The sequence below is a fragment of the Phoenix dactylifera genome, chromosome 7 (genome assembly GCF_051530095.1).
Source record: "Phoenix dactylifera cultivar Ajwa chromosome 7, Ajwa_hap1_PhDact_Kaust_v1.1, whole genome shotgun sequence".
In the NCBI taxonomy this organism is placed as follows: Eukaryota; Viridiplantae; Streptophyta; class Magnoliopsida; order Arecales; family Arecaceae; genus Phoenix; species Phoenix dactylifera.
In genome coordinates, this window is record NC_143196.1 from 1,420,451 (window position 1) to 1,445,373 (window position 24,923).

General features: G+C 37.0%; 2 protein-coding genes across 3 annotated transcripts; one reads left to right on the top strand and one right to left on the bottom strand.

The window, feature by feature from the left end:
• Positions 1-551: 551 nt before the first annotated feature.
• Positions 552-12,761, bottom strand: LOC103707628 (inositol-tetrakisphosphate 1-kinase 3-like). 2 transcript variants are annotated; one of them, XM_008792188.6, is made up of 10 exons: positions 12,289-12,760; positions 9,844-9,925; positions 9,546-9,578; positions 6,899-7,019; positions 6,298-6,390; positions 5,002-5,121; positions 4,739-4,915; positions 4,556-4,611; positions 4,365-4,449; positions 552-1,382 (listed from the first exon to the last, which is right to left on the bottom strand). In XM_008792188.6, exons 1-10 carry the CDS (start codon positions 12,453-12,455, stop codon positions 1,300-1,302), a joined length of 1,017 nt encoding a protein of 338 aa, XP_008790410.3. In that variant the 5' UTR covers positions 12,456-12,760; the 3' UTR covers positions 552-1,299. The 2 variants fall into 2 exon arrangements, with proteins under 2 accessions (XP_008790410.3, XP_008790411.3); XM_008792189.5 differs by lacking the exon at positions 9,546-9,578 and having other exon boundaries at positions 12,289-12,761.
• A 7,192-nt stretch (positions 12,762-19,953) lies between these two features.
• LOC103707627 (uncharacterized) lies at positions 19,954-24,913 on the top strand. The gene is made up of 4 exons (XM_039127642.3): positions 19,954-20,249; positions 20,350-20,603; positions 23,194-23,301; positions 24,638-24,913. The coding sequence occupies exons 1-4, from the start codon at positions 20,111-20,113 to the stop codon at positions 24,758-24,760; spliced, it is 624 nt and encodes a 207-aa protein (XP_038983570.3). The 5' UTR covers positions 19,954-20,110; the 3' UTR covers positions 24,761-24,913.
• Positions 24,914-24,923: the final 10 nt, after the last annotated feature.

A 24,923-nucleotide genomic window follows, 5' to 3' on the forward strand; every position in this document is an offset into this window, starting at 1 on the left:
TTCATCCTCCGTCGCTGTTCCTTCACATCTGTTTGGCAGGAAAAACAGTGCTTATTCCTGCTTTGTTCCTGAACCAAATGCAGTCTCGAGGCCAACAACCTAGACGTTCTGCCACTATGAGAGGAGCCTAAGAGAGCGGTGTTGTTACCGAGAAGATTCCTTCCTTTTAATCCCATGTGGTCTCGCTCATCGGTGTGGTTTGTTTTTGGAATGCTTTGTCTGATCTCTGCATCGAGAAGGCTTGTGTTTTTGTTGCTTGTTTTGTATATAATCGATCTAGCTATTTCACCAGCTTCTTTGTTTCTCCAGAAAGCATGCTCCCTGTGGAGAATGAGGGGAACCATAAGAACCAAATTGCTTCACGAAATGTTGGGACTTAAATTGAGGTTTCTAATACACCTCAACAATCAACACAAGCAGCAAGTTACAGTTCAAGAAGCCCACGCTAGCTGATGTACACTCGAGCCCAGTCATTTCAGAAAGTCTTAGATGAAAAATAGGAATAGTTCTGGGAAACCATTCGAATAGCCATAAAGTGATCCCGATCCATGTTTTCTAATTCCCAAGCCAAACACAGCTTTTCTAAATCATCAGTAAAACAGATTCAGCTTCTATTACAACCGAAGACCGTGAGGAAATCCATCTCTGAATAATTAACTTCTGTCTGACATTTTCCCCAGCTTTTTTGTTGTCCATTGTCATGCTTCCTTTTGGGAATGAGTGGAAGCAAGGCCATCGAAATGCTCTCAAAACTCGGTGGTAACTCGAGCAATAGGTTGCAGTTTGAAAAATACAAAGGACCGTACTCGCTGCTCTACTCTGAGCTCATTGACTTAATTATGAGGGATCGAGACTAACTGGCAACCTCAATGATTTTTCCACCCAAAGTTTAAAGTCAACCATCTAAATTTTGCTTAATACTTGCATGACATTAGTAGAAGGAATCTAATTTTCAGTGATTCCATTCACAAATTTTCTCCTCTGAACTTGGATTTGAAGAAAATTAACAGAAAAATACAGCCAACGGACAAAAGGAGAGCTTGCTACCAGAGAGCTTGCATGCATTAATGGTGAAAGCCTTTGGAAGGGCATGTAACAACGTCAGTTGGCAATTGTGGGAGGTGAGGAGCATCTTTGCTGATCAAGACCCACTGTCTCGACCATTTGTCAGTATCCAGTTTCACATGCCCCATACCAGCTATGTACATGCGGACGATTTAGAGGGCATGTTGGAGAATCAGAACAACCACCTGATGTTTGCAGATCAAAGAACATTTCACCAGCAGCAGCTTTAGCTGTTTATCGCCTTTTATGCTTGCTTTGCACCAGGCTTAGAAGGAAGTCGGTGAAAATGTGTTCGTATCCTGGCATTTTGCTATATCCTGCAGAAATCAGGAGTCTACATTAGAAACAAAACAGGCATCATGCAACTATGTTCAATTATTAGGACTAGTTTTTCATGTCATTTTAAACATGCTGCATGGGCAACATCTTGTTTATCGCAGCTTCCACTAAAAGCAACCAAAGAAGAGCAGGACAGCTTACCAAAAAAAGGAAAAAGGAAAAGAATAGGAAAAGGCAAAAGAAAAAGAAAATGAAGCAGAACAGATTTGAGGTGCTGGATATATAATTGTATATACATATAGATGACAAATGTGTATTGCTAATAATTTTGGCAGTAAAGGGAGCAAATATGAATTATATCATTATTAGACCACAAAAGGCATCTCTGGTGACCATCATGAGATTCATAAAAGTTAAAGCACTGATTTATAATGTAAAAAGGTGTCAAGCAACCCTTCCTTAGTCCACCATGCGCTCAGTTGCACAGTTCCCTGTGGCAGTTCAAGATTGGTTCGATACATTGGGCCAGGTGGAGCACAGATGCAGTCTGACCATTCTGCAAGTGCCACATCAGAATGGGTAGCTGAGCATGGGAGCTGAAACTTCATAAAGCTTACATGCTGGTTTTGATACTAAGCCTCATTTATTGTCTGTAGAAGAAATTGACTCGATGTACAAATTTGAAATGAGAAATCATCAAAAGCACCTGACAAAATCTGATAACGGGTGTCACAGCTTCTCCAATATCTTGCTCTCACTCCAACAACTTCTGCTGCTTTCAAGCCCACTCGGCCAAGCACCATTAATTACTCAAATAAAACTTTAAAAATCACCAGACAAGATTGTTGAATACAGCATGTTAAATCTGCTTGGCAACTGATCACATAATCTTTGTTTTCTAACTAATTTATTATGATATTGACCACATGCCCGTGCTTATTCCAATTGCTAATGTTTTCCCTTGATGGAACCTATTTCCATTTGAAAATACCAATATTTCCAATTGAAATTTCTGAGATGAAAACCAAGCCTTTAATTTAGCATTCATTGGCCCAAATTTTGCACATCACATACATCACACAATGATAAAATCTACCAATTGCCCTCCAGAGGAAACTTGGTCAAAAATTATCATGACAGTGTGGGGGATATACAAATCATAAGATGAGTTAAGAACGTACGTGAATTCTTTTAACATTATACAAGTCTCTTTTGATTTTTTTAAAGAATAATCTAGTCAGGAGAAAGCAACAAATCAAATTTCAGGAGTCCATAAAGTGAAGATAAAGCAATGTGGTCATTTAGAAGAAGCTTACAAGGAGGATAAGGGTTTGAGACTGCTTATTGTCTCATTAGGATAAGAACCTTAAAAGACATAGAATGGGGTATAAGGGTTGCTATCTTATAAGAAGATACAATTTAAGGGACTGAATCTTCCACACAATTTTCAACTTAACTGTTGAAACAAAATGAGGGATGGCAATCAGTGGGTCAGGTCAGGTTTGCCTCACATATAAGGCCTGCCAGCAGGGCAAGAATGTTTGACCCGAATCCAACCTGCAACCAACCAGCTAACCCCTTCAAGTCCCAAGCCCCTTAGTTTTGGGCTTTATATTAAATAGCTAGACTATGGATTAATAGCTTCTAGACCATTTATACTATAACTCATCTCTCGTTTTAATTCTAAGTCATTGAATCCATCCAATAGCTCATATATTACAAAACTTTCTACAATATACACAAATATCAATATAAATATGAATATTTTTTAAAAACATATATCATATAACCCCCTCTGTAACTTGATGGATTGAGGGGCCCTGACCTGAACCCAACCAGACCTGCTAGCCCTTTGTGATTGGCTGACCCATACCCAAAAAGCAAACCCGATGGATCGGGTTAGGCGGGTTTGGTTCACATCGCATAAGCAAGTTGGTTCAAAAATTGCCATCCCTAACCAAAATCTCAGAATAGTTTATTTTCTTCCTTCATTTTCTTTGTGAAGTTTAGTTTCTCTTCAAAATCCACTTCCACATAAAATTCAGGCCTCAAATATCTCTGGCTCTTAGCATTCTGGTGAGTACCTCACAGTAACTCACAATTCCCACCGAACCTAAATAGCTTCTTTATATCCAGCAATTTTTTGTATAAAAACTGTTCCCTACTAGAAAACAATCCAACTACCCCTACGGTCTAAAAACTGAATATTACCTAAACCAACAAGATCTCCGCCTTCTTGTATGCACCACTGCTTGAGGGAACCCGTAGGTCTTGAGTCTTAGTCGGGAAAAGTTATCCTAACAGGAGGAGATCCTCTTCCCCAAGTTACAAGAGCTTTTGGGATGTCAAGTTCAGATTTTGTACACCTCTACAACAACCATTATCATTTTGTAAAGGATATTCTAATGCTTTCTTTCAATGTAACAATTTGTGTACCCTTACGGAAATCTACATTCAACAAAATCAAGGGAACAAAGTCTGCCTGAAAATGAAGTCATTCACTAGCTCCTACCATGAACTTTTATGTTGGTAAACACTGAAATGAACAATCTAGATAATTCAGCAAATTTAAATTTCTGAAAAGCCAACTACACAGTCAAATTTATGGGAATGTAAATAAACAAATTAATCATGCATCTAAAAATTGTGGGAAACTTATGTGCCCCCCTATGGACAATTAACTTGAAACCATAGTAATGCTGAAAAAATGTTCACTTACAAACTTTCAATTCCAGTGATAATATGCAATTTCAATAATATTATATTTGCATAACTAAAAAATAATAATCAGAGAATTCTATAAAAAGAAATCTTAATCCATGCATATTCACAGGTTTTGTCCAAACATATATGGATCAAAGTACAATTATTCCTGGAAATACTTAATGCTCCTATAGCATAGCTATCTGATTTGAGGGGGGAAAAGCCATGTAATCCAAACATATATGAACATTATTCAGAGGAAATGGAATAATATAGAAAGGATATGCTTATTAGACAATTAAGTAGGTTTCACTTGCCAGGAAAATAGTTGATATCAATGACATAAAATCGGTCCCTTGTCTCATGCTCCCTGATCATATCTATGTTGAATAACCGAAGGCCCTATGTATCACATAACAAGTGCAAATGAATGGATGAAGGAAGGCATAAATATATAAATAAATAAATGAGAAGTTGAGTTGTGCAAAAATATAAGAGACTATTGTACCAGTCTACGATGGAGCTCCCTAGCAAGCCTCTCAAGCAACGGTCGAGGAGGAAGTTCTGTTCCATGTCAGGAATCAAAAAGCAAGAATCTTCTCAATTTGCAGAGGATATACTTGTCCCAAGTTTGATGATTGTAAAACAATTTAAGAGATCAAAAACTTCAAAATCATGTTAGAGACTTTACCAGCAACAGCAGGGTCCAGGTCAGCATCATCTGCAGAGGCTGCAGCACAAGAAACCCTCGGAAATCGAAAGACACCAGCATTGTTTAATAGGTCGCATTTATTAACATCAGGAAGGGAAAATCGCCGCACGACTTTTATTGTTTCCCCAACAATATAGACCTTAAAGAGAACACCACCTATGATTGGAGAAGAAAATCAGCTGCAAATATATAAATAAACTTAGCTAAGCAAATTATGTCATGTGACAGTAATAACTACCTACCATGATTGACAAATTCCTGTAAAACCAAGGGAGGATCAAGCTTTGACAAGGAGAATCGATCATAAGCAAGAGAAAGTTCATGTGATTTTGCGCTTCCATCAACTACCAATGGCTTGGCAACTGCAAAAGAAACAAGGGCAAACAAATATTCTAACAGGTTTCACATATTTAAATTAACAACCAGACATCTAGCTCGCAGCTCCTCCAAACTCAGTACCATTAAATTTTATAAATTTAGTGAATACTTGAATCCTACACAAGTCAGTTAAACAACACTAAATCCTGCTGATTTATTATTTATGGAAGAAATTCAACATATGATGCATGTGTTTAAACTAAAAAATTACAAATGCCAATTTTTTATAAGGTAGTAAAAAATATAAAAATAAAACTCCATTAGTTTCATGAAAATCCTTACATTTGTTAAATATGGCATCTTTACCTTTTCTCAAGCAAAAATAAGTATCTTTTAAACTAAAAAGGAGTTTCATACTCAGAACAGAAGACAGGACCTATCACTTGACCTAAAAACTAAAGGAAATTAATATTTGGCCAAACCACATGGATGTACGAGTGTGCAACACTTATACCAAAAAAGCCCTGCCATATCACCAGCATTATAGCTGGAATGACAAATGCATAATTTTTACAAGATGGGGAAAAATATATTTCGACATTCTAGTACACTACAAGACCAGTCAGAAATTATCCACATAAGGTAAGAGTCCAATATATGAGCATAGCATCCATGTGAAAGTAGCAAAGCTACAAAGCACATAGGCCAGACAAAGCATGAAACACTGAACCAGCTCAGGGTTTATAGTCATATAAACCCAACTGAATAGAAACTGAAAGCAAAATAGAGTTCAAGATTTGTGGTTAGCAATGATATAGCGCTAAACAAGTTCAGCTTTATGTTCCCGATGTTCCTAAAAGTTTCTTTGAAAAATGAAAACTGAGACCTACATACTAATACTATTGGTAGAACACAACCTAGTGCTGTTCTAATACAATGAAGTCCTCATTAAATGAATGAAACCAGGCAGAACCTTTGGTCATAACAAGATCAGCTTTTCAAAATCAAGGGCATGCCGCTGGATCTTGGGAAAATTTCTACAAACTAGAATAAGCAATGAGGATCCCCAGACTTGTATCTGAGCTCAGACCGTAATACTCTGAAATTGGTTATAGGCCAACTGGTGCTTGCCAGGGCCTCCTTTGGTTCAGCATCAGTTTAGTGTGCTTTGCATATATGGGACAGCAATAAAAATAAGAAATACTTAACAGCAGATTTACCTAAAGGTAGTGTTAATCCAGCCCTGGTAACTGCATCTAGGATTGATGAGGGGTCTTTTGTAATTACCACTTGCCTAGGAACACCAACTTTACCTGCAAAGATTCAATTGCACAGTGATGATACAATCGGAAACTGAATATAGATAGCTTTCAAGATAGTGAAAATCACAACAAACAACCCATTGCAGTGTGATCCTATCAAGGATGAGGGATCACAATAGAAATACTAAAAGTTATCATTGTCAGCTTTGAAAAAAAACCACTAAATGCATAACCTTTTAGAAGGTGAGAGATGGTCAATGGTTGCTGAAGGTAACATTCAGCTTACTATATGCACAATTATGGTATCTGGCCTGATAGGTTGATAAACTTGTAAATAATGGGCCATCAATGAACAAATAAGAAATTCCATTGTGCCATAGGTCAACCCTGTCATTTACCATTTCAATTGGCTTCTCGAGAAAGATAAACGGTCTTGTGCATCGTTCTTTAGTGTACCCAACAGCCTCACTTGTAAGTATCCATTACTCCATTCACTATGTCAAATCATTTAAAGAACAATAATAACAAGTTCTTGCAGGGAAGCAACTTAAAGAATTACCATGGCAGTCTGATAGATTCAAATCGGCCACACCCTCAAGCATTGATTGCCGATTGCGCAAGTGTTGTATGGCATCCGGTGGGTCGAGCACAGTCACTTCTGGATGTTTTCTGCCATAATCCTTCAAGAATAAAGGATCAAGGTAAATAAATATTAAAGACATGAACAGTGATTCCAAGACATAAGCAGCATATATAGTCAATTTAGAGTGAGGCATATAAATTAAATAAGAAAGAACTAACAAATCAGGGTATTCATCAAAGAAGAAACTGGCCTAGGAGTTTTATGCAGGTTCAACCTAATTGAACTATTGAAGTGTACTTCAGATTCAACAAAGAACATTTCGTCAAATGTTGTGGACCATAGACAACAGTTGCTTATTAGTGCTTTCATTAGAAGCTTGATAATCTTAAATATCAATATAGCACCAGTCAATCATTCTTTTGACCAAGCAAAGAGTTTGATTGCTTTTTAAGAACTTATATCAGCAAAACAGGATAATCAAATATGGCATAATTAAAAACGTCTGTGTTTTTTTCGGGTAATTAAAGACCATGCCGACCACCATGTATTAAAAGATTAAAAGAAAATCAAGCATAAGAACTTCATAAAAAACACATGCAAATATATCTAAAAGTATCACTATTCAGACATCTAATTGTTAAATTACTTAACATATTAAGTGCACGTTGCGTAGCAACAAAAGGATTGAGCCAAAAATGAATATGAAGCTGAGCTCAACAAGAAAATTTAGAAGGGAATACAATACCTGATAACTTAAGCATAAAAGGTACAAGATAGAAATAAATATCTGGACATCAATATCCATCCTCTATGCAAATACAATAATAGAAAAAAAAATCTGAAGTTTAGAACACATTTCCAAAATCATATGGATCATACAAGAAATGCAACCTCTCTCCTAGCACCAGAATAGAATATCCTCATTAACATAGAACAGGAAAAAAAATTCATGTATGCTACAGCAGACCTTATCCACTAATACATACTCTAGAAGGAGTAGTAAACGGCCAACAAGACTTGGATCCAATGAATGCCAAGCACTAGCCCCCCCCAACAAAGAGTACCAAATGAATGCCAAGCACTAGCCCCCCCACCTTTTTCAAACACTCAACTGATTCTATTGCAACAGTATAATGTGCACTACTAACCTTTGTATCAAATCAACTTATTTTCCCTAGCACAGCAAGCAACATACGAATCTAGAAGTCAAAATATTCTGTTTATTGCTCTTATATTCTTCAATTAGTGAAGCACATATAAGTGGCCAATTGTTCAGCAAAACCATCCCAAAAATTTAATCTTCGACCAGAAATAATTTACACATTCACAGATTAATGTTTGGCTACCATTAACAGCTTTCCTTTCTGTTGCTGTGCTTCTATGCTTGTTCTTCCACGTGCATTTGCATAATAGACAGAGAAAGCACATCATATGTACATGCAGATGAAAATTTAGGCTCTTTACTAGGTGGAGACACCGCATATACTTGAAAATAGGGAATATTTAGTCTGCGAGCAGGTACAAATGAGGCGAAAATGTAATGAAAGAGCTAACCAGAAACGGTAATTAGGAACCACACAAGAATTTTAATTTTAAAAAATCATATAATTTAGTTTTAATCATCTGGTTTATTGAATTTCTCAAAAATTTTGTTTTACCTTTTGGAAAGAAAAAAAATACCTGAGTTTGGATTATTGCTACAGAATTGTTCCTTTCAAAGAAAAGTTTTGGGCAGCGAGTATATTCACTCAAAAATCAGACTCGGAAAGTAAAACAGTACCAAGTTCCAGATGATTAAATTATAAATTATATGAAGAAAAATTATAGATAAATGCTGAAACCATTGCATACAATGAATTAATATGTATTTCTGATATTTTGTATATAAGCAAATATAACAGTTTCAGTATCAGAGATTTTAATTGCAACTTCAAGGATAACTTACACATGAAGTTTACAAGATTACACACATGTGCAAGAACCAACTTGACATATCAAAAATTCATATTACAGCAGACAGATATTGCATAAAAGATCCGATGTCTGCTTAAAATTGGAATAGTTAATTCTTGATTCAACTTTAATTCCATAAAATGCTACAACTATGACAGTCAATAAGATAGTGTCTGAGAAAATTACGGTCAATAAGATAGTGTCTGAGAAAATTAATTTCACAGACAACAAAATACAATCAACCACCAGAGAACACTATCTTTGCAATCAACATTTAATACAACTATAATTAGCAACACCTGAAATCACCTAGCATATGTATCAGAGGCTAAGATTAGCCGGTCACAGAAGGTACAACCCTCAGATGTCGGAATTCTTGAAGCTTCAACTTTTAACTATCTGATCATGATTCATAACGCAGGAAAGAGAATGCTCTCTGCAAATTATTCCAGACAAAAATAAGTTTTTAACTCTAACAGACTTCTCTGTGTACCAGTCAGTGTTAGTTCATATTTGATCATCCATTCAAATTGGCAGCACTATTATGACATAACACAGAAACAACACCTCAGATACCAGAATAGGAACAGATATTTTAATTTTTTTTGCAAAATAAAAAACCCTAAAAAAGATGAAGCATTTTATTTAGGGTGATTAAGAGTTTACCGACCTCCAGAATTTGTTGCCATTCTTTTCCAGTCAACTGGAGAAAACATTGAAAGAACAAAGCTTGCCAGTCAGCAATGGTCTAAATATTTTTGTTAAATATTAGTAAATTGATTTCTTCAATATACCCATGTATTATACAGAAGAACTGAATTGTTAGCTTACGAAAACTGCAGGCAGCCCAATTCAACAATTGTCAAACAATCTAAAAATAACTGAGATGTACAATTATTCCTAGACAAATAACTCCTTTTTAATCCGTGAGACCACCTAAAGTTTGAAAATAGGCAACAATGGCTGACCTTGTGTAGAACAATATCAAAAGGACCTTGCTCTGAAAGAGGCCTACTTGGGTCAATTGCAACAAATAAAATCCCCTTCTTCCTGCACCACATTTTAGAGGGCATACTTAGAAAAGTCAGCTCAAGGTGTAACTTTGACAAAATTATCACATCGTATCCAAGAAGCAAAAGAAAAAAGGACTAACCAGTATACTGAGCATATATTCAATTCTTACCCCACCCCCACCCCCCCCCCCCCCCCCCCCCCAAAAAAAAAAAAAAAAAAACTTTTCACTCTAAAAACCATACAAAAATAAGTGATAAATTTGTGAAATTATATGTATTTAAAAAGAATTGGCTAAAAACTAAGTTGGGAGTGTCATCCAATATTTAAGTCCAGAAGGTATTTAGGGCCCAAGAAAGCAAGCAAGGAGTTCCGCTGAATTTATAATTTTATAGCCACTTCAAAACTGACATAGTTTTTGCTACTCAACTAGAATATATAAAGAGAAGAAACAACACAATGCAAACAAGACAACTTAGACTTCAGATTACAACAACTAAATTTCATTAAATGAGGCTTGGAACTACTGGATCAAACATTCGCCTACAAAATGTGACACATCTAACTGAATAGCAGACACTCTGATAGCTCAAAGTTTGCATAGAAAGAAACCATGAATTATTTTTTCAAGAATCTCTTTTTCTGCTTTCGTCTACAGAGGGGGGGAGTTCAGGTATAATTTTTATAATGTGCAAGCAGATAGAAAGAATTACTAGATCTGAAACCAAGGTATTTCCACAAAATATGAGGCCAAAATTAGTAAACTTTAGAATATAAAATTGGATTGTGCAAGCATATTAGGAAGAAAAGCAAAATAGCATCGGTAGGTATAAAATATATAGATCAGCAAATTCTTGTCATACATGAGACACTGTCCATGAAGTAATCGATATTGCAAAAGAGTTCTAGAACCCATCCGCAATGTTTGAGCAAATAAATTACTTTTTATTCAATACCAACTCAAGTTTTTTGATTCTTTCAAGAGTTTCATATTGTCCAGCCTATGCTAGAAGATATTAACTTGGGCAAGATTCAGTTAAAAAATAAGAAAGCAGAAACAAACAAATAAAAGTAAAGGAACATTAGGAACATCAAAACTATCATGAGAGAATTATCACCATTGTATAGAAAATCTCAAGACATTGGAAATTATTTAATAAAAAGACTACATACAAAAATATGTGTCATACAAAACATAATAGAATATGTTTGAAGCAGTAGTGCAATAAATAATAAAAAAAGGTGTTCTGCATGATACAGAATGATCAGAATAAAGCTTTTAAACCATGAAATGCATAAGACTGTTTATCAAGATCCTATAAGCCTATGCAAATTGTTGAAACCTGAACTAATTTCCAAGCATTACAGAGAAACATGAGCCAGTTGATTGAAAATATTAGCATTCATAAAACAAAAGGCTACAGTACTTTATCTAATGGTGCATCATGCAGTAGGTCATTATAATACTTTTTCCCTCATGGACTACAGAATTAAATAATGATTTTTAAACTATATCGATGTCCTGAAACCGATGTTGTACATAGAACAGGATATTCCAATTCAAAAAACCCAATATTCGAGACACAGAGGAATTCATTCCAAACATAAACAACTGGCAAGTTGTCGCCATCAATTCATAAATATACCCTTCCACCCAGAGTCAACATAGAACATTACAAGGAGCTATTGTCAAGGACAAAGGCAAAGTGCAAGCAGCTCAAATCAAGGGTTGCTGCTCTCACTTAAACGAATAGCTTACATAAACCCACCACTTCATATCGACTTCAAGGAAATTTCCCCTTTCCTTCATGCGGAAGTATTTGATATTTGATACAAACTGCGTTACTTCTGAACCGTGAGAACAAATTGAGCAGGTGTCATGAACAGTAAGCAACTTAGTTTCAACATATAAAGTGAGCAAAAGCTGTTCAATTTAAGGTGTTCTATGTATCAAGCATGTGAGAATGCTATGATTCTTATATAGATTGAATCAAATTATATTTTCCGTTCAAATAAATACAAAACTAATTCCGGAGATGTAAATAGATTTGATCGTGCAACAACAGAGGAAAAACTCTCAAAAAAGACTAAAAGATAAGAAGACATGTTGAAAAAGGAAATTTTTCAAGCAAGTTACAATCTTAGGGTTACCATTTCAAGGAGCTTTGAGTGGGAAACCAAACAAAAACAAACAAAAAGGTTTACCTACGGAAAAAGAAAAATTGGCTTCCTAGTATTACATATTAATTAAAAATCCAATTTTGCATACACTACGGCTCAAGACATAACATTAGATGTATAAGCGATCATATAAGACGGACAGCTGGATCACACCAATATCTATAAGACGCCAACAAAAATCAAACTTTCCCCAATGATTCTTCTTTTGCTAAAGATTTTACCTAGCCAAACCTTCCAGCTTCGGCTGCAAGAAGCTCTTGACCTTCTTCGACGTCAGAGCGTACCCCACGACGAGCTTCTGCTGCGGCAGTGGGGGCGGCAGAACCGAACCCATCTCGTCCTCCTTCTCCTCCTCATTCCTATAGGAAATCTCCCCGTTCAACCTCATAACCCCGCCCCAAACCAAAACCCAAATCAATCAATAACCACAAAAATCCACCGCAGCGGGACCCTACAATCCCTTCGTCCCCCGGGAAGCCACCCCCGATCGATCCTTCCGTCGATATAAATGCGATCGCGTGGTTCTACCGATTCCACTACCGTTCGAGATTTAAAAAAATTAAAGAAAAACGGAGATTGGAACCGAATATCCGAAACCCTCAGCGCCGAAAGAGGAGAGAGAGGTGGAGGGGGGAGAGAGATAGAGAGATTGGAGTGGCTGGAGAACGAGAGAAGCTCGGGCCGGGTATTTGTAGCAGCAGAATTCCATATTTCAGTTTGTGACGAGACGGCCGTAAAATGTTTTAATTACGAGATCGCCCTCACGTGGGAGGAACTGCTCGAGAGTGACCGCGGCACGACAATCGAGGCTTATTGCTCAACCGCATGATTGTGGACACGTGTTCTACGGGTACATTGGAAGCGGTGTTCCCCATTTTGAGCGCACCCATCCGCGACCGCAAGTAATAATTATAAGCGACCTAAAAATCAGAGATTTTTCTCACTAATCGAGGAACAAAAATTATATGGGCAGAAACTATATAAAAAAATATTGGGCAGGTTTTTTATTTCGTTATATTCTTTTATATTTATTTTTAAAAAAATCTAAAAGTAAAGACTCTTCTTGCGAACAGCCATTTGTTTTATAATTAAATAAAAAACACAGATCTTTTTTATTATTTTTAAAATATACTTTTTATCGATACATACTATATAACCATTTCGAAACATCATATTCATCAGTACACACGGCCGCATAATACATACTCATTGATTTCTTAGTACATACTACAAGCCTCTTTGGTACGCATTCAATAATGATCCAATATATTTCTCCGGATAAATCGATATATAATTTTTAGAATATATTTTTTTATCAATACATACTAAATAGCCAAATAATACATATCAAGTAAATTAATCATGTAACAAGCCAATATATATCTCTAAATAAATCGCTATGCAATTTGTGAAACATGATATTTACCAAGACTAGCACACAGCATATAGTTTTCTTGCTATGTGATTTATTAAGTATGTATCACTTGATCATATACTATGTATAGGTGAACATTATGCTAGAAACTATACATTGATTTATCTAAAGATGTGTTTTGATTTGCTAGATGACTAATTTGTTTAATATATATCATCAGGTCATGTTGTATGTACTAATAAAAAATATATTATAAAAACGAAGAAGAAAGAGGATGCTATACTTTTTTTTTTAATCATGAGACTAACGACTTCCCTAGTAAGAAAATTCTTTAACTTTTAGTTTTTTTTTAAATAAATATTAGAAAAAATATGACAAAAATAAGAAAATCTCTTTATATTTTTTTCTCTAGTGCCTATCCTACATGATTTTTATTCATTATATTGGAGGCCTAGCTCAGCTATAGATCAACCTAGAGCAGCCCGCCGTGAAGCTGCAATACTTGAAAACCAAAGAAAGGAAGAAACTCAAAAAAAAAAAAATGCATAGCTCTTAATAATATGTTAAATCATTCCCAAATTATATATATATATATATATATATATATATATATATATATATATATATATATATATATATATATATATATATATCAGCGGACAACAAAATCTTCCAAAAGATATCAGCAGACAACAGAATCTTATGAAATGTAACGCCAGGATAAAATAACATCACGCGTGAAAATTACACCATAAGGAACAACATGCTGAAGCACGCGTTGAACGTGCCAAATGCATGTCTCTTCAAATTGAAAACTTTTTAGAGCAAAGCATCGTGAACTTTTAACTATAGAATATTATTTGAGTGGGACCATCGACGTGCCGCACGTGGAGTGTGTTTGATCTAAATTCTTGATGCAGGAGGTGCCTTTATTATATAGCCATATCCAAACGTTTTCCTCGATAACAACAACGATTGGGCGTGTGACTATGATCAAAAACAATCCAAATCCTTGTTGATTTGCCCGGGTGGCAATCTCTCCATAACTATAATATCTGGTCCCAAATGCATCTCCATTATTATTTTTTTTTTATGAGATACCGAGTTAATGGCTTCAAAAATTTAGTGCCTTCATTTCCCTTGTTCATGTTGATATACAACATGCATGCATTTGAGAAAAAGGGGCTACTTAACATGGATTGCAAATAAAATGCATTGCAAGCAATTTTTGTATAATTTAGATGAGCCCCAACTTTTATTGTTAATAAGTCAGTGGTGTGATTCATGTTACCTTTTTTTTTTTTTTCGCTTTTCAGAAAGGTTTATTAACCATGCTTTCAATCCATGGAGTCTCGATGCCACCACATCATGCACTAGAAGAAGGATTTATTCATCATTCTTGCCATAACAATGCAATGGCTATCAAATCACATGGGACCGGATCTTGCCTGGTGCTATAAATTTTGTGCTTATTACATCGTGCCGATGCAAGTGATCTTGGTTCACCGTATCATAGCTTTGGCTACTTTCATATCATGATAATCTTAAAATCTGTCTCTCATGCGTCAAGCATAAAATATATAATTCAAGACATGCCACAAAAAAGAGAGTGCAATGTGTCATTGATATCTTATCTAATGCTTTTTGGGAAGCCAATATATTGTGTCCGAGGAAGAACCCTTCCATGGTAGCAAGTAGATGCAAGGATCAGTTGTAGAATTTTAGATAACTGGGCAGGCATCGGATGGTGTAATCCTTCAAAAATATAGGATGCTTGCATTTATTCTCATCAGAGTCAGATGATCTTCTCCTTTGCAAAAGTTCTCTCCAAAATTTTATTTTCTTTGCAATATATAAATTATTTCATAGATGAGGCATTTGGAAATCCAAATAGGCCTCTTTTTCTTTTTTGCCTCATTGTTGCTATACATGAAATTATCAATTCTTTTTGGCTAAAGAAAATGTTGCCGGAAACTAGACCCGGGGACGACCACTGGCTGAGAAGGAGGAGCTCCAGGAGGTGGTGCATTGGCGGGCTGCGTCCTCCAGAGAATCTGCAAGAAGCCGGTGGCCGGAGTTTCCGCCGCCGGCCCTCCGATGCTTAAGTCATAGAGGGCCTTTGTGGAGAAGGAGAGAGTTTGTATGTAGAAGTCAAAGTCAGAAGTCCCCAGTCCCCTCTTCAGAAGAAGAAGTTTTCCTTTTTATAGGAGGAGTGCCAGAGTTACCTGCGATATGACTGGGCGAATTAATGGGTTACCGTCATGATTAGGCGTGATGGTGTATATTAATGAGTTGCCGTGGATGACTGAACGGGATTGAGTGAGTCAACGAGTTGTCGTGGATGGCCTGAGATTTTGGACAGGCGGGAGGTTTGTGAAGATCATGCGCATTTAATTGTTGATAATCGCTCAAGTGGAGATCGCGGGATTTGATCCCGAATGAGGAGGAGAGGTCTGCTTCATTCTTTGACTGGGTCTTCCTCGGACTTAAGGTCAATCGGGCTCAGCTTAGCCGAGATCAAGGCTGGAAGGCTGTGAGCTCTGAGGTTGGGCACCTCGAGGGTTGCCGCCATTGCGCCCATCGTCACGTGCCGGCGATGCATCTTCACATGTTTTGAGACAATCCATTTTTTCTCCAACAAAAAAAAAAAAAAGAAAAAAAAAAAAAGAAAAGATGTGTGCCCTCTAGGCAACTCCACGCATGGAGACATGCATGTAATGCCCTTTTTCTGAAATTTCGATGAGAAGGTGGGATCTAATTCCGGTGATACGCAAAATTTGGGGTTATTTGCGTTGTTTGAACATCCAAGCTGGGCCTCACGGTTGCCGGACAAATGAACCAGAGCATATAAAAAATCTCTCTCTAGTACAAGTTGACGTGCGAATCTTTCAGGTACGACTGTACCTGGGTAGATCGGACGGGACAACTGTGATAGAGAGGCGATATCCAGCGCAGCTATGCAGTACTGCCTAATCGTGCGTGGGTAGTAGGGGGTGTAAATGAGTCAGAACGGATGGAGTGACCCGGCCCAAATCGATTTTTTTTTAATCCTAATTTTGGATCTAAATCCAAACCAATAAAAATTTAAACCGAATTCACAATTACAATTTTTGACCTAACAAAATATTCGAATCAAGTCATATTCATATATAGCCTAATCTCAACCTAAAAAATTCGAGTCCGCATCAAATTTAGGTCTGCTTTTTAAGTGGCATTCCATAATTTCTAACTAAACGGTCACTAATTTCTAGTAAACTAAGTGGTCAGCTTTTAAATCGGTAAAGTAAGTAAACAGCATGATAATTTGATAGGTGATTAATACCATAAAATATATAAAGTGGAACATAAAATTTATGTACCTTTTATAATTGTTGACTCTGCCCTATGGGTAAGATTTTAGTCACAACAACCTAGATGTTGTGTCACTATGAGAAAAGCCTTAGAGAGCAGCATTGTTACTGAGGAGAATCATTTTAATCCCATATGATCTTAGGTGTGGTTTGTTTTTGGAGTACTTTGTTTGATCTTTACATTAAGGATCCCTATGCTTATTTTGTACATAATTATCTTCCAAATAATTTTGGATCATTAATAAAAGCCGGGTGTTTTTTAAACCTCCCTTAGCATCAAAGGAAAAAAAATAGTTATACTAATTTCGCTTCTTCTTACTGTAAAATAAATGCGGCCTCAGAGAGCAACTTGAAAAAGTTTCGGGCTAAATATTACAACAAGAGAAGTCTAGAAAATCCTACTCTGGAGCTTAAACTTATCGTTCCTGTCATGTTAGAAAATCATTGCAGAAAAACAGAAGGAATAGTTTTGGGAAAACTATTCTAATAGTCATAAAGTAATCATGAGAATGGTATTGCATTATCTAGAGGAGGAAGGGAGGATGGAGGAAACGCAGGGCAAGATGCAGCTCTAGCGTTTCAGAGGATGGGGATATCTCGAGAGTCAGGACGAACACGCCATAGTTGTCGGATGCCGAAGTCACCGGAAGGTGCCGAAGAGACCGATTCGCTACACGAATTAAGGTGGAGATCGATCACGATGGAAGACGCTCATGGACGGCCGCGCTCACAAATGACCAATGGCCGATGGTCTGGGAGAATTGAAGAATAGTCGCGTCTGGCGACAAGAAGGAGTAGTCACAATCATGATGGCCGATTGCCAATGTTAGAGAGCCCTAACCGGAGAGAGAGAGAGAGAGAGAGAGAGAGAGAGAGATGGCCGATGGGAACAAATGGGGATTTTAGTCTTAGGTATTTGCAATTTTGGAATTGGGAGAGACTGAGGTCTAAGAGCGAGTGGGTCACGGTTCACGAACAGGTCGCAAGCCTCGCGGTGCGTGGACAAATCGTGGGCCTTGCGACACATGGACGGGTCGTTAGACTCGCGGCAGGCAGACGGGTCACTGGCCTAACGGGTTTTTCGAATTAGGGTCAGGTCGGGCCGGACAGTATGATTAGAAATCCAAAATTTCCTCCAAAAATCAAATAGATTAGATCGGATCGGGTCCGAATTTAGTAAACCTAAATCTGGCCCGAAAAATGAAATGGGTCTAACTTTAGAACCCGACTCAGCCCTACGGATTCTTTAATATGGGTCGGTTTAGATCTAAGAAGGCTGAGTCAAATCGAGTTGCAGATCAATCCAATCCATTTGCAGCCATAGTAGGTAGCACCAAGCTCGCGGACATGAATCCTATATATTGTACTATTTTGGAGTCAGGCTAATGGATGCACGCGTCATGCACTAGTTGATTCCCTCTCCGAATGATACCAAAAGCGCTGCATTTGTATACCTACTGGTCCACCGTCAAGCTAATTACCAATCCTATGGATTTGCAGCAAAAGGACGATGATAGCTGGAAACCATGTCTATGGCTGCAGGTTTTCTCCACCCGAGGAGGAACTGCCACTAAACACTGTACTGGAAGCTTTCTTTTCCCCCCAAGAGAGATATCATCCTATGCTAATGAGCTAGTTGGCCTGTGCTGATCAGCTGGGATGCAAATCATGGAGGCGATAACACCTCCTCAGGCATGGAGAACTTATGATCATTTATTATATTTTTGCTGCAACTTGAGAAGACTGGAACAAATTGAGAGCTAATCCTAATTTAATCCAAATTTTTATGTTTTCTCAATCCTAACTCGGCATCTTTAATCCAAACCAATTCCATCTTGAGTTTGAATCCTCTCCCATCCATGACAACGACTGCGATGGAGCAAGCAAGGCCCACAGCCATACATGGTTTGCAACCAGGAGGGTCCCATTCAATATGGTCCTTAGTGTATGGTGCGATGGCTGTGATTGGCAAACCAAAATCTCTCCAATCCAATCATGAGAGGATCCTGGCTCTTTCATCTTAAACTAAAACCAGGCTAGATTAGCTTAATATAGGGTTGTTTGAATCGAGCCATGTTGAATTAATTAGAATGAATATGAACATGTAGTTGGGGAGTTCACGGCCACCATTCTTTAGTTATGGTGCATTTATACAATTTCATACTTTGTTAGTTCTAAAATATAGTGCTATATATATATATATATAACCTAAAGAAATATACTTATATGAAATGTAAGTAATTACATGAAATATAAACGTAAATTGATTATTTATCAAATTGGACTGAGTTGAGCCGGACTGACTAGCTTGGACCTTGATCAGGTTTAAGATATATTTCGGTAATACAAAAAGATTAGGTTGTACTGAATAGGTGGATCGGGCAGTTCATTCTGGCACGTTCCATATCAATTCAACGCACGTAATCCAAACCTTTATCATCATCATAACATCAACATGGTCCTAAAAAAAAGTTTTTGAAAAAAAACGCACAAGCATTTCCTCTTGCAATACATACCGGGCCCTAAGAGACTGACCTAAAAAACCAAGGGCCCAAGCGAACCACATTTTTGGCATTGGTCCATTTCTTGAACGCATTTAGAGTCATTTTAAGTCCACACGACCACCAGCATCTGCCACACGTGGAGGCAAAAACCGCCACCAACTTAGGCAGCCTTTAGGGTTGAAATTAGATGGGATCCATATAAAATATTAATATATTTATATTTATAATTTTATTTGACAAATATAAATACGAATGCATATTAGTGGGATGTAAAATTTTTTAATAAAATTTATTTTAAAAATATAGATACAAATTAAATACTAAAATATGAATAAAAATAAAAATATAAATCAAATAATTAAATTTTATAATTATATAATCAAAAATATTATTAAATAAATAATAAATTAAATTAATAATATATTAATATAATTATTTATTTTTAAAAATATAATAAAATTAAATAATATTATGCACAAATTTCAACCACGATATATTTGAATAAAAAATATATCTAGACGGATATTATCCCATATTTCACCTCGCGGCTCCACACGGACCACATCCGCACACGAAGTCGCGGCGCACAAAAACACCATTCCAAGAGAACACGTCAATAATATAAAATCAATAGAAAATAAAAAAACTAAGAAAAATCCGGCTCTCTCATCTCCAATCATTACTTGCCGTCCCTCCTCTGTATCTGTACGCTCACCGCCACCAACGCGGTGACCGTAACTCCCTCTCCCTCCCCTGACCGCCTCCCGGCCGCCCGGGAGAAACGCTAGCTCGTCTCGCACTAAAATTAGCAGCCATGGCTTGTTATCAGGTCGCCAGAACCGGCCTCTCGCCGGCCCTCGGTCTTCGGACCGGCTTCCCGCCCCGCCGCCTCGCCGGCCGCGGCGGCCTCCCCGTCCGATGCCGCCTCCAGGAGAGCAACAGCGATTCCAATGGTAGGAATACCGTCTTCTTAATGAATTTCATGTCTATTGATTGAAAGATTCCGTTTGATTGGTTTTTATAGAGTTGTTTTTTGGGGGGGTTTGGATACAGGGGAGGAGCCGCCGGAGTCGCTGTTCATGAAGGAGCTGAGGAGGAGAGGGATTACACCGACGTCGTTGTTGGAGGAGAGAAATAGGGGATCTTCGTATGAATTCGGAGAGAAGGAGATGAAGGTGAAGGAGGAGAGTGACGGTGGGAGGGGCAGGGGCCAGATGAATAGGAATGGGGTGGCTTCGGTGGAGGTCGAGAAGGGGATATCGGACCAGAGAAAGCGTTCCATGGCGTTGAACAGTGAGGGCCTCGAGGTCGGTACTCGTCACCTCCTCTTCCCTTTCCCTCTGCCATCACAATTTAGTATATCGTTCCATTGATTGGAAAAAAAATTCATACAAAGAAGGTTTTTTTTTTTCCGATCATTGGTTGATGAAAATTGTGATTTTTTATCTTATTGGCTTTTGTTGAATTGTTGTTCTTTTAATGTGAATTATCATGTTAAATGTCTTCGTGACATAATTCGATGTGTCATGAGGAAGAGAGAAATTGAGATAGCTTAGGACGGTAGTCGTGAGGAAGAATTTGGAGGGAATCTATTTGTGGCGAGTACTGGAAGTGAAGGGGGAAGAAAAAATTAAGAGAAAATAGATACAAGCAATAAGAAAACAGAGTAAGAAGACAGAGAGAACAAGTGAAACTGGAAAATAAGAGCAATCCAGCTGCCATGAATTAAGATGAGGAATATGGTGGAATAGCAAAAAGAATGCCTTGACATGGAGGCGAGGAACCATTGTAAAAGACTGCAAGATAGAAAATATCAACACTCTCCACCAATAGTAAGATGTAAAAAAACTCAATACTCTTCACCAATAGGCATGCTGGAGTGAGGGGAAGGGTCTTTCTTTGCTCAAGGGACCAGAATAGGGTGGGGGATGTGTGAGGGCTTATGTTGGAAAGATAGGGTGGGGGATGTGTGAGGGCCACCTGAAAAGAGATCCTCTCTCCTATGAGCATGCTTGGGTATGTATCCATGGACATAGAAAGAACATCCAATTAACCTATATCATTTAGATATTGAGATTTTGCCCTTATCACATTGTAATTTCTTCCCTGTTTCACATGTTTCTTGATAAGGAAGGTGATTGTTCCACAAACTTATTCTTCTTTAAAAGGAAAATCTCTTTGTTGGTTAGAAAACAGTTTTTCTGTGCTATATCTTCAAGTGTCTCCATGTGTAAATGACAAGAGTTCTAGGTATTCATTTGGTGGCTATAATTCAAAGTCCAATTTTAATGGTCAGTGGTGCTATAAGTCCGATTTTGCAACTTAACAAAGTTAGCCTTTTGACTTATAATTCAACTTTTATAGACATCAATCTTGTTTTTATCCCTCTTTACATGCACTCTTTTGAGGTTTACAATCTTGGAGGGGCTGCTTTTTGGTTGCTTCAATGTGAATCTTTTCAACGGCAACTTGGATTTACCTTGCCGTCATATTGTCTTCCAAGTATAATATAGGCCCCTCTCTTGTTTGAAGTTGTCTTGATTAAGAATTATATGTAATGGATGGTCCATAGGTTGAGATTTTATTTTTTGGTAGCTCTCTGAAACTAGACAAATCATACTTTGATTCCTTGAATAGATGGAATTAAGCTTCCCAATGGAAAGAGATGTTTTGGCAGTCGGCAAGGTAAACATCACTAGCGACTAGTTAGAATCAAGGGTAAAAACAATATCTGAGAGAAGGTTGGCCCTTACTACCCATTACTTTATCTGAAAATAAAAGATGATACATAAAGGATGATGACATAGACAACCTTATTTGAGCACCAAGCATGTTTAATTGTTGAATTACTTGCCAAATCATATTATTGTATCCTATATAAAGTAAAGTATCTACAACCTGATCAAGCAACTTTTCAAACTAAGTCAGATTTTGTATGTCTTCTTTTGCAAGGATTGGATCATGTTGTATGGGATAACTTATTTTCCTTTTTTTTTTTCCTTGGAAAGCTGGGTTGACTCATGATACCTGCATGATTTCTGAGCTGAACCACTATTAATTCTTGTAGGTACTTTCAGGTGGCTAGATGACAGGTGCATTGTTGGACTTGATATCTTAGCCATTGATCAAAACATTTTATTCATGAAGCATGGTCTAAGAATTGACTTGTAATTGCAGCTTTCTTACCTGCTATACTTAATCAACTATATTACTTACCAAACAAGTTAGCCAAATTAGAAATCATCTGGATATGAGTTTGTGAAATATTACATGGAAGCCATTCCATATTAAATCTTGTATACTATTTGTTTGGATGTGGGAACAGAATGCATAAAATTGGACCTCTAGAATAGGTTGAATAATTAACACCTTATGATTTAAATTTGTATACATGGTATCGGCAATTTTCTTTTTTAAATATGATTTGGGCATCCAAAAATAAAGATTTAACGAGGTTTTGATAAAAAGGCATGATCAGAATTATTTTGAGGGGAGGGCTTACATTACATAAATTGAAGCTCTGAGAGGAATTTGACTAAGGTATCAATAAGTGGACTTCAAAGTGATGAGATGAGGCCGTTGGTTTTTGATTTTGGTTATTTACTTCATATTTATATGTTTATGTGCTATTCACATGTATTTATGTTGACATCATGTTTGTCTTTTTGGCTTACTATTATGTTGCTGCTAATTGTTAATGCTTTGTCCTCAAAACTATTTTGGCAATCAATATCCTCTTATATATTATTAGTGCCTTCATAATTTGTATGGAATGTCTTGATTTTGGTGGCAATATTAACATCGCTTGGTTTATACCAACCAGTTTGACTAGTCGTAATTTGCTTACCTTCCCTCATAAGCATGGGAGATATTAATGCGTGGTTCTTCTTGATGCAGGGTTTGGTTCCGAGGGCAAAACTGCTTCTAACTATTGGTGGCACATTCTTTTTGGGCTTTTGGCCTCTGATTTTGATTACTGTTGCATTTTTTGCAACACTTTACTTTGTAAGCTTTCAGTCTATCCCTTCTTCCATTTTTGTTAAATATTCTAAATTTTTCTTTGAATTCATTCATAAACAGACTTCTAAAGAGTCATAAAAATAATGTCATGAAAGACAAAGTATCACACTCACACATCATAAAGTCTGCAGTGAATTCTATAAGTAACACCAAGCAACACATACAAGCTTGTCTAGCTACAATCCCACGTGCAGACCTCTTGCAACTGTGTGATGACTGAACTACTAAAAAGTGACGTACTTTCTTTCATTCTGCTGTACAACCATATTTCCATATTTGGATCAATACTTCTCAAATCAGAATATCTTCAGCCGAGAAGGGTTAAGATATAATCATGATTGTAATATATTCTACTCAGCTTAAACGGGTGGCTTTCTCAGTCATTGAAGAGCACACCAACTAGAGGGTGCCTGATCCTTAACATATCTTTGTCATTTCAAGTCTGCATCAACTCCGCATCCATGACAGAAAATGGCATTGTGGAAATTCACCCAATGGAAGTTCCAGTATTCGGGCAAAAGAGTTATTGTGAATGCATGGGAGTGTATAGGTGTAGGGAAGTGGCATGACGAATGCGAAGAAGCATCACTTTTTTATTTTGGGTGAACATCAAGCGAACAATGTCAAACATGATTTATGAGTTCCTATTGTATTACATAGACTGAAATCGAAACATGGAATTCAAAGTTTCATTACTTTAGACACATATTCTGATTAATAAGAAAATATGGAGAACATACACTGCAGAATAAACTGTGGTGCGTAAGAGCTGGAAAGTGTGGTTTGTAGCGATTAAATAGGATAGCGGACAAGTAAAAAAAAAAAGATACTACTCTTATCTTCTCAAGATTTTAGGATGCAGCGCATACTTTTTTCTAGGGCAATTCTGTATATTTCTCACATTGAGCTTATGCCTGAACAAAGTATACCATGACAGCCTGTGCATGCTTATAAATCTGAGGAGAGATTAGAGAGGTTGAATATTTGGTTATGGTATTGTGACCTTGAGAATCTAAACACTCATTTTTCTGTCACTTAAATAATTAAACCACCTTTTAGCCCTTATAAGATCAAATTGCAAAGAAGACTTGTCCAAAGGTTTGTTTTATTATTGGGATCTTGATTGATGTCATTTAAGCGCACAGTTTATGAACTAGTCATTATCTCTAGGTGAACAGGGAACAACTTTTATGGAGAAATGTTTTTTTTCTGACAACCTAGTTTGTAATATATAAATTAAATTTGATAGTTTCTATGTCGCTTGCATCCTAATCTAGTTTTTCCAACCAGTGACATAACAATTATTTTGTATGGTTTGCAGTACTTTGGGCCAAGTTTTGTGCATGATGCCAGCAAGATGCCAGTATCGCCACCGCCCTATGTAGATCCATACACACTTCTGGAAGATGAAAGGCTATCTCAAGTGGTTCGGCGTGTGAACTGAAAGTGCATGTATATTCCAAATGAAATTCCAAAATGTTAAAAAAAATTCTCTATTATGCTTGTAATATTCTTCCACTCCTTGTCAATCTGAATTTGAGCTGTAGACTGATTATTTGGAACTTCTCAATATCATTGTTCGTAATGTTTCTCAGAAGTAGCCCATT